Genomic DNA, 10,849 nt, shown 5'->3' on the forward strand with positions numbered 1-10,849 from the left:
ACCTAAATAGGTCTGTAGTATAAAGATTAAAGTGGGATACCTGATCTTGGTGACACTACGGATACGGCCTGCTTTGTAGAGGTTTGCAAGTGTTGTAAACTACTACAGATGGTAGATCCTGCCCATTCATGTGGAGACGTGCGAGCGGGAGTATCCTATACAAAGAGTTTGTATAAGACTTGGACCACGAGATGACTAGACTCTGTATATAACACTGCTGATACTAGAGACTTACATCTCTAAACAACCATAGGTGACACAACCTCAATCCTGAGTGTTTTGGGAACTCCTGCCTTTGAAGGCGGTCCTTTGACTAGTATGGGTGAGAGTGGCCAGATTGCGAACTCAACATGCCTACCTTTTGGAGGACTTGTCTGATCTGGGAGCTGGGAACTCAATCCACAAGATGGAATTCACTTCTTTCCTAAAGCAAAGATAAGTAGAGAGATTGCTCCCTTAAGAGCTGATTCTGGAGTTTGAACATAGTGGAAAATAGGAATATTTTTGAATTCAAGGAAACAACTTATCATGATTCATTAGAATCATGATAGATTATTTGAATCTATTCTAAGGATTAGAATAGAATCTAGAATAAAATAATAGAATTTATATATTCTAGAATATATAAATTCTAGAATTAGAAATTCTAGAATCAAAATAATAAAAAAATGTGTCACTATATAATTTCGAATTTTGAGTTTCTAACTATAATTACAATTACTATTATAAACTTCTCTTTGGAAGAGAAGACTCAGTCATAGTATAACTATGACTTATGTTCATTAAAGGGATCAGTGGTACTTAAGGAGACAGATGTAACTATAGGGGCATAATGGTTATTGGCCTAACTGTACTTACGAGCGATTTGTGAAGGGTTATCGCACTGCTGATTGGTTAAGATGGACACTTAATATATCTGTAGTAAAGAGAGTTCAGTTGTTGGTCTTTAATGGAATACCTAGCAGTTAACGGATAGTGGATCCCGTGACTAAAGAGTTTAGTCAGTTATTCACGTACCGTTGGAGCTTCGAGCTACAGGTCCATGAGGTCCCCTTGGTAGCTCAATGGATTCAGTTGAGGATCAGTTCTTGGTGTTGATTTGAAATTTTCAAACTGATAAGAGGTATTTTGATTATATATGATATAATCGATATGATGTATAAGTTACATCTAATGGAGGATTGATATAAATGAGATTTACATTAAATAACATGGAATAGAAAAAGAACTATGGATTATATGTTTCATGAGATGAAATATTAAAACTATAGGTTATAAATATAGTATGATAAGTTGGTTATCATTTATATTTATAATAATATTAATTATTGGATAATTAATTCTTTTTCTTTTAAATAACCAAAGTAGTGGGTGGTTATTGAATCATGGTAACCATGAGTTTAAAAGAAAAATGGTTTTCCTATTTTAAATATAAGTTTTTACAAACGCTAAAAAGTTTTGAGTTTTCTCTCTGCAAAAAAGAAACTTACAAGGTCGTCAAGTAAATACAGATTTATTAAACGACGACTGGGCAAGTTAAACGATCGTGTAGAGTCTGTAGGCGACAGACCAAGCTAAACGATCGCATAGATTTTGCTAGACGATCGCTTAGCTTTATCTAAACGATTGGGCATCGACCTATGCAATAGGTCTCCACCATCTCCCACTTGCCTAGTCGTGTACGCGATCAGTGTTTCCTCCTTCGTCTGCCTCATACCAAGTCCAAAAAGAGCCCACCCTCTGGACTCTCACACCGAGAATACCAAGGTAGCCTTGTTGGTGTTGTTGAGGAGACTCGACTCGTGCGCATTGGAGTGTGGAGACACTTCTGCCATTGTACGTAAAGTTTGATCTCTTTATGAATTTGTATTGTTCATGTTGTAATTTCTGCATTTAAATTGTATAACCGTTTGTTTAAAGTCGACTGAAAATGCATTGTTCATTTATGATTGTGATTTGGAATAATTGTTCTTCTGCTGCTCATGGAAATCTTGAATCTGATTTCCTTCAACCTTTAGATTGAAGCTCCAATGTACTTGGATAATTAATTAAACACTTTAATTAAATTAGTCAACATCTATTAACTGCCAGTCATTCCATTAAAGACCGACAGCTGCACTATTCGCACTACAGATATATTTCTGTGTTCATTAGATATAACCAATCAACTGTGCGATGACCCTTTACAAATTGCTCGTAAGTACAGTTGGGCCAAAATTATCGTTCTGCCCCTATAGTTACATCTAACTTCTTAAGTACCTCTGATCCCTCTAATGAACAATAAGTCATAGTCCAATTATGACCAAATCCCTCTTGGGCCACGAGAGGGTGTGGTGCCACATTGTTCAAGTCCCGGAATCAGCCCTTAAGAGGACAATTTCTCTTCTTTCTCAACTATAGAGGAGGGAATTCCTTCTTGTGTAGCTATGTTCACAGCTCCCTAATCAAACAAATCCCCAAAATGGTAGGCATATTGAGTCGGCGAACTGGCGACTTTCACCCATGCAAATCAAAGAACCGTCTTTATAGGTAGGAGTTCACAACTCACTCAAGATTTAGATCAAGTCACCTATAGTCATCTTGGTGAAATGTAAATCTCTTCTTTCATCGATGTTATATAGTGAGACTATTCATTTCGTGGTCTGGTCTTATACAAACTCTTTGTATAGAATACACCCGCTCACGTGTCTCCACATAAATGATTAAGAATAGATCATTTATAATACTTTACAACAATTGTAACAACTACAAAGCAGGCCGTATTCGTGTGTCACCAGGATAAGGTACCCAACGTTATCCATCTACTACAGAGCATTTAGGTTATCACTTGAACATGATCCACCTGTATGTATCCACATACATGCTCAAGTTATAGAAGAAAACCTTGGATATTAGTTTATTGGTTTTGTGAGTTAATGCTACTAAATGTATCCACATAACTGTTTATTTTTTTTATTAAATAAATAAACAGTTTGTACATTACAATTACAAACTACAGAACTCACTGAGATTTAGTGTATCAACCCAACAGAGACACGAGTACTAACACTGTATGCGGGAATGGTGCGGGCGAGGCATGTGGAGTCTGTGAGAGGTGCGTGCACGGGGCGTGCTGATGGTGCGCGGTAGCTTGGCAGAGTGGCTGGGTTGGGTGCCTGGTGTTAGCCTATGCGATAGACTGGCCTTCTCCAACAAATTTCGAATTTTCCCAACCTTATTGTTTTCCAAACTCTATGAAGCGCGGAACCATTTTCTACACTCGTCTCTCTAATTACACATGTGGGTGTGAGCGGGGCTATTGACGCGCACAGACACAGACAGTCGCTGGACTAGACTTTTTGGCCACACAGATGGGTGATAGGCATGTGAGCATAGGCGTCAGTGTAGGGCACGGGGTGCACGCAGGCACGAACGTGTCTTAGGTTGGCCATGTGGCATGGTGAAGTGCAAGTGCTGGCATCGTGTGTAGGAATGGCGCATGTGTGGTAACTAGGCATAGTGGTTGGGTTGGGTGCTGTTGGATTGTATCATCATGCAGCGGAAGCGACAAGGATCAATAAACACTCTAATTCATTAATTTTGGCAGTAACTAAATCATGCTTACACAGTAAAAAATGGGTTTCAAGTTATACCTATGTAGAATCATTTCAAAGCTTGATTTCCAGCTACAAATCTCTCCAAATCTCATTATAGACCATCCCAAGATTTTTTCTACTATTCTCTTAGAGCTATAGATTGAGTTGTGGGACTCAAAATAAACTTGAATTAAGGGAATTAGGAGAGGTACTCACTGCAACAACCCAGATGAAAAACACATTCTTCAAACAAAATTTTCAGCAAAAATTCAACTGATTGCATGCTTCAAATTCACTCCAATCTACTCAATATATTGCAGACAATCATGCAATGAAGATGGCTGCATGAGATGCAGCTCATGCTTGGAGTAATTGAAGCCTTAAGTAATGGGTTTTGTGTGAGCAACTTGAAGATTCAATGGAAAAATCCACCTTTTCATTTTGTGTTTATCTTTTCCAATTTGATTTTTAAAATCTCATTTGATTTCAAAATCAAAATTTATTAATTTTATAAATTAATTTCATAAATTAATTTTTCTAATAAAATTAATAAATAATTATTTAAACAATTTAAACAATTTTAATTAATTTAATATCAAATATTAAATTAATTTTACACAAAACCGCCTTCATATATTTAAATCATATTTAAATATTAATTTTCTAATTTTGTTTAATTGTTAAAATTAAACGTATTATATCTCATATAATTACTAATTCCTTTAATTCTAATTTGAACGTTTCAAATTGACTTATCACACTACTCTAAAGCTAATCTATTTACGAGCTAGTAGAGGGACCTCGCGGACCTACAGATCCTGGGCTCCAACGATCCGAGATTAATCGACTAAACTCATTAGACCGAACTAACCCCCATTCGTTAACTAATGGGTCACTCCACTAAAGCCCATAGTTGAACTCCCCTCACTATAGATATATTATGTCCACTCGATATAACCATGATTAGTAAGTTAACTCTTCACAAGTTGTTCATAATAACGACTGGGTCGAATCTCTGTTATACCCTCGAAATTACCTCTTGTTCCTTAAGTCCCACTGATCCTCTAATGAACAATTGATTTGTGATCCAATCAATAAATTTAGTCCCTCTTGGGCCAATGAGAGGGTGGGATCCCTTTTTAAGACCTAGAATCAGCACTTAAAGGAAACAACCTCTCTACTAACCCTAATCAGGTAGGAGTGAATTTCATCTTGTAGGGCTATGTCTCCAGCTATTTATCCAGTGTTATCCCCAAAATGGGGGACTTATTGAGCAGTGTTGTTGGATTACTCTCACCGTTTGCAGATCAAAGGATAATTTCGAACAAATAGAAGTTCATAGTTAGCTTAGGATTAAGGTCAAGTTACTTATATCATCGCTTTGAAATAGTCAATCTTAAACAGTAAACAACATTATAAAGTAAGAGTGACTGATTTCATTGTCCGATCTTGTACAAAACTCATTTGCACAGGACACCCCCACTCCTCATGTCATAACATGTACGAATTAGGATCACTTCGTTTGGAGCACTTTACAACTCTTTGTAACAACTACAGTGTAGGCTGGATCAAATAGTGTTACCAGAATAAGGCACCCAATCTTATTCATATACTACAGATCATTGTTTACTATTTACTCGAACCTGATCTACTTTTATTTCTATACATAAAGTTCAAGTACTCATGTAATAGTCAAGGGACTTTTAGGTTTATTGGATTTCTAATAAGAAATACATTCAATAACAATTTATTGAATTTTCAGAATAAGTTCTATTGTTTAAAAACCATGAGTTTTAGGACATAAAACCCAACAGGTGCCTGGTGTTGGCCTATGCGATATACTGGCCTTCTCCACCAAATTTCAAAATTTTCCAACCTTGTTTTCCAAACTTTGTGGTAGCCCATAACCCTTTCCTACATTCAATTCTCTCTAATTTGGCTCAAGAAAATGAAAGTTTGCTCGAATGGATTGGAAGAGCTAAGCCTCATTTCCTTCTATTTATACTAGTTCCAAGTCTCTCTCATTGTGATAGGCTCCATGCATGCATGCCTAGGTGTCTTCAGCATGCATACCCCAACACCCCCCTTTGAGGTGTCTTCACCAACTTCTTGCATGGCTCCTCCTTGCCTCATGGGCGATCACCTCCTACTTAGACTTGGTCAAGACTTCATCCCAATCTGCCACATACCCCTTCTAGTTGTCAACTTGGCCTTCTTATACTTTCCTCTTCTTCTTGACTTAAGTATGTGTCCAAATGATGTGTCCAAGAGTTCAACCATGCATCCATTGTGTACTCTTTTCTTAACCCTTCGGATTTCAACCTCAATTTCTCCTTATATGTCCATCTAAGTATGCTTAACCTTAGATACGACCAAGATAACTTCCTTTACACAAAGTATGCGTCCAAATTGGTCATTCCTTGATCATAGTATGTGTCCAAGACTTCCAATCATGCTCTAGTCATGCTTTCAATAGAAGTTAAGTCCTTATTCCTTATCATATTTCCAATCCTTCATGGCTTATGCGTTCAAATTTTCATCTCTTAATATTAAATACATGGTTCCAACACTTAGAAGTTTTCCTAAGTACCACAGTTTTCTGCACTTAGTCAATTTTTTAACTTCTAAGATACAAGCATGCGCTTATCATACTTCCTTGGATCAAGTTTTTATTTAGTGCATCACTAGGTTGGATGAAGAGAAAAAGGAATCGAGGGCTTACAGTTAGTGGTTGTGGAACTCATTAAACAAGAAAAGAAATAGCTTTAGAAATAAATTTAACTCTCTTTTGTCAAAATTAACTTAAGAATGCATCCTAGAAGTAGGGTAAATGTAGCTAGAAACACTGAGAGGTGAGTTCGTCATTTTATAAGTTAGAGAAATGAACAGATACTTATGCATCACTAAGGAGAATGTTAGTGAACCTTCTCAACCCTACTTCATCAACTGATTTTCAACCATTTTCAACACACACTTGCTTCATTTGTGTTGTATTTCTATCACCACCACCACCATTTCCATCACTCAACACATCACCATTGTACACTCACATTCAATGTATCATATCTCCACTACCACTCACCGTTTACCTCCATCCATTCTCACCATCTAATTAATTCATCAATTCAATTGTACAAACATTCACTCGATGCATTCATTGGTATTAATGGCATAAAGATCATTCATTGGATCAAGCATATTCATTAGTCTAAGTCCCTACGTTTGACCTGACACTTACAAGAAAACTCTAATTAAACTTAAACTTGAGTTTAAATAGGAAAAACTGTTCAGCTTAGATAATTCAATTCATTAATTTTAAACGAGCATGGCATAAAATAGTCAACATTTTCAACGGAACAATGGAACAGGTTATGGGCCACCCTATTACAATTTTTTTGGAATAAACAAAACATTTTTAATGTGCAATCTAGCCACTACACCCCACACCACACCACAAGGAGAGAAAGCTCATCACTGAGAACGTTTGAGAAAGTTTTTGATTAATATGCAATCTAAAACATTTGAGAACGCTAAACTTAAATTCGAGATGGTCAAGTGTGTATGGATTTGACATTTGAAGAATTACTTGGATAAAAATCACTAGTAAGATTTATATTAAAGTAAACTAGGAAGCAAGCTAAACATCTGCATCCACATACTTTTGCAATATTCTGAATTACTTCTAAGGCAACTACTGGTATATGTATTTTATTGGTGAATGAAAAATTTGCATTATTTTTACCCATGAATAAGAGCATAGAAAGAAGCTTTTTTGTATTGTAAGGCACTCACTCTTGGGCAGACAGAGTACACGTCTAATATTGGAAAAACTAGAAATGCAGCAAACAAAACAAAATCTGTTTATTATCTATCTATATTTTCTTACAAAACACAACACATTCCTCCCTGTCCCTATACAAATACAAACAGTTAGAAAAGAAAGGAAACCCCAAAGCTCCTCATAAAAACAAATAAAATGAAACCACCAAATTTTTTTTTCAAAAAAGGCTCTCCCCCTCCTAATTTCTAATTTGAAAACAACATTACATTCTATTTCTAAGCTGTTAATAACAGCAATCGATTTTGTTCGACGGATTGTATTCTGAAGCTTCTGATACGATCCGCGCTCATGGCGTCTGCCGCTGCTCTCTTCCTTTTGGGAAGACAAATTGAAGAAATTGTCTTGGCAGACAACACCTTTTTCACCAGCAGCTTCCACTTCGGATCCTCTTTTCCATCATTCTCTTGCTGCATTTTTACCTTGAACTGCCTGCCAAACCAAACCCAACAAAGTTAAAACTAAATTTTTTTTTAAAAAAAAAAAAAAAAAAAAAAAAAAAAAAAAAACTTGAAAATCATCATTGGGTCTCCCACCCCAACCAACAACCGCAAACAATCCATCATTGACTTAAAACACGCTCAGGTGAAAGGGAATTTTGATCCATCATTTAGCTTTTGGAAAAGGTATCCGCCGAAGACTTTTTTTTTCCTTTTCTTTTCTTTGAAAAACAGCCGTAGACCTTCCTAGAAGCCCACCTCAATTCATATTTAATTCGAATGCGTTTTTTTCATTTTAATCGATTGCTTTTAGCCAATCAATTTAATTACATATCCATACTATTTGATTTCAAACGAGATTATTATGAATCAATCAACGATTAAAATTAAGACGTCAAGTCAAAGTCAAATCAAATCAAAGTTTGGTAAAAAGGAAATAATTTAGGTATGGCATAAAAAAGAGGGGTATTGAGAATGAACCTGCAAAGAGGGACTTTGCAAGCATCGGATTGGTCGCAGATGGAGGCATGCAAGCGTAGAAGTTGCCACATTCGTTTGCACCGCCAGCAGGCTCCTCCATGGACTCTGTTCTCACATGTTGCGAAGTGCTTAATCAGAAGCTGAACTCCACGACACGTTGAGAATTTCGAACATGGCTGCTTCTTTGTGGGTTCCACGTCCAGCGGCCCAACGTTTGTACACCCTTCTTTACAGATGTGCTCTAAGCACTCCATTGCGTCGCTTAGCTGAAGATACACCCTCTGCTCCTTCCTCTGTCTTCTACATCTCTTTTTCCTCTGCACATAATACAAACAATCAGTAACCCAGATCAACAATTGAATTAATGTCTTGTCCTGTTGTGAACGAGAAAGAACTAGCGCAATGAATAGGTAAATACCGATTCCGATTCATCCATGAACTGCAGAATTTGAAGCTCGAGCCAAGGGTCATGTTTTTGCAGGAATTTCCAGCCCTCCGTTTTCTCGACGGCCTTGAAGTGGGTGGACACCATTTTCATACAGCTGAGTGAGAGATCCGGTGCATCGCACATTCTTGCGAGTTGTAGTATATCGATAACGCTATGGATGGTCAAATTTCGAGCCAAGTGCTTGGTGCATCGCTGTTTCAAATGTGGAACGAGGTAAACGTGCGATAGCGCTAAAAGATGAATTCCATATTTCCTTAGATATTCTTCACGGCACCTAAAAGCAACGCCGACAAATTTAGACTTACTCCGCCTACCAAGATTGACTGGCTACCAAAATTAAAATCGACTAATTCTAATTGCGAATTGCGTACTGACCTAGATGTGTAGATGAATTGAACGAACGAAACGACTGCCTCGCACGGGACGCCGGGAATTTGAATCACTTTCTCGGAGCTACGGTGCTTTCGCGGTTGCTCGATAATGTTTTCCAGCACCGATGAGACTGAGGCCTGTAATCGAAATCGATTCAATTGAAGCACGAAAAAGAAACGAAAACAGATCCCCCAATCGAATGCAAAATCAGGCAAATCGAAGGCAATGAAATTACGAACCCTAATTCGTGAGGTCTAATTGCAACTAACCGACATTTAAAGGCGAAACTTCTTGAAATTTCAGTTAAGACGAGAAATAAAGGAAAACGGAATACGAAAAATGAGAAAGAAGTGGGATGGAGTACCAGTACGGTGGAATGCGCGGGTATACGAAGTCCACCGGAGGTGGCGATATGGATGTCCGGCTCCGGCAACTCCTGGAACTCTGGTCTCGGATCCTTGACGGCGGCGGGGAGGGAATGGGGGTGGATTTCGTAGGGAAGATGAAGGGCTTCCATGAGCAAAATCGAGAGAAAGAAACGAGTGTTGATGGTGAGAAAGAGAAGGGGAAAAATAGGAGAGAGGTGGCTGTGGGTTGGCATGCCACCATTGAATTTATTATATATAGGCGGCGATGGAAAGAGAATTTAGAAGTGGGGACTGCTACTGCCACACGAAGACGAAGCAACCAGTCAGATAAGATGGCAGGAGACGTGACGAACACGCGCTACAAGATGCGCGTGAGGAAAAGCGGTGGGTCCCATGTGGACTCGGACTCGGAGAATGGTCCGGGATCAAGATTACAACATATGTTAAATACATGGATTTTTCTTTTTTATTTTTTTTTAATTTTTTTTTATTTTGACAATTTACCAAATTATTTGGATTCCAGTTTTTAGGAGAAGAATTAAATTTGGAGGCAAGCCAACTAATCCCAACGCGTTCCTTTATTTCTTTGCCACCTGTCAAATATTCCAAATCCCATATCTTTCCTTCTTTCTAATCTTAATTAAAAATAATCCATTTATATCCAAAACTCTGGCACCATTTATCAACATAGCCTCTAACCTTCCAATTTCTTCCCTTATAACTCTAAATTGATATATATATTTTTAGTACAACTCCAAATTGATTTGTTAAGCTCTTGCATAATTTGCACCTTCATTTAAAAAAAAAAACATTAACATCCGTTTAGATTTGACTTTTCTTTTAAAAAAAATGTCATTATTATTTAAATTCTTTTTGATAAAAATAATTTAAAAATATTTTAAGCTGATTGTCGAACACTTCAACTTTTCTAAAATAATTTCTTTTCAAAATTAAACACTTAAAAAAAATTAAACCAAAGTCGTTAATATCTTCACTTAAATAAGATTCTAAATTGATTTTTGAGTTTTGCATAATATAATATTGATTTTTTTTATTATTATAATACGATATTAAGCTCAAGTAATGTATAAGATGAATTATTACTCAAATATCTATAAACTCCTAAATTTAAATAAGAATCTAACTTTTTGTTTTGTTTCTGTATGGTGGTTCATCATTTACTTTCATAGTATAAGTTTTATAATTTAGGAGAAATTTCAATTTATATTCCTAAACTTTGGATTTTATCGATTTATACCATAAATTAATAGTTGTATCAATTTAAATATGAACTTTGGGATTGCATCAATTTAATTCTCAAACTAATA

At 36.7% G+C, this 10,849-nt stretch overlaps 1 protein-coding gene across 1 annotated transcript; it reads right to left on the bottom strand.

Annotated features, from left to right (window-relative positions):
• Window positions 1-7,412: 7,412 nt before the first annotated feature.
• LOC120082700 (BTB/POZ and TAZ domain-containing protein 1-like) lies at window positions 7,413-9,827 on the bottom strand. The gene is made up of 5 exons (XM_039037977.2): window positions 9,518-9,827; window positions 9,157-9,290; window positions 8,752-9,055; window positions 8,334-8,650; window positions 7,413-7,845 (listed from the first exon to the last, which is right to left on the bottom strand). Exons 1-5 carry the CDS (start codon window positions 9,752-9,754, stop codon window positions 7,632-7,634), a joined length of 1,206 nt encoding a protein of 401 aa, XP_038893905.1. The 5' UTR covers window positions 9,755-9,827; the 3' UTR covers window positions 7,413-7,631.
• Between the last annotated feature and the right edge of the window lie 1,022 nt (window positions 9,828-10,849).

This window comes from Benincasa hispida, chromosome 8, assembly GCF_027475165.1.
Source record: "Benincasa hispida cultivar pf3 chromosome 8, pf3_genome.v1.1, whole genome shotgun sequence".
In the NCBI taxonomy this organism is placed as follows: Eukaryota; Viridiplantae; Streptophyta; class Magnoliopsida; order Cucurbitales; family Cucurbitaceae; genus Benincasa; species Benincasa hispida.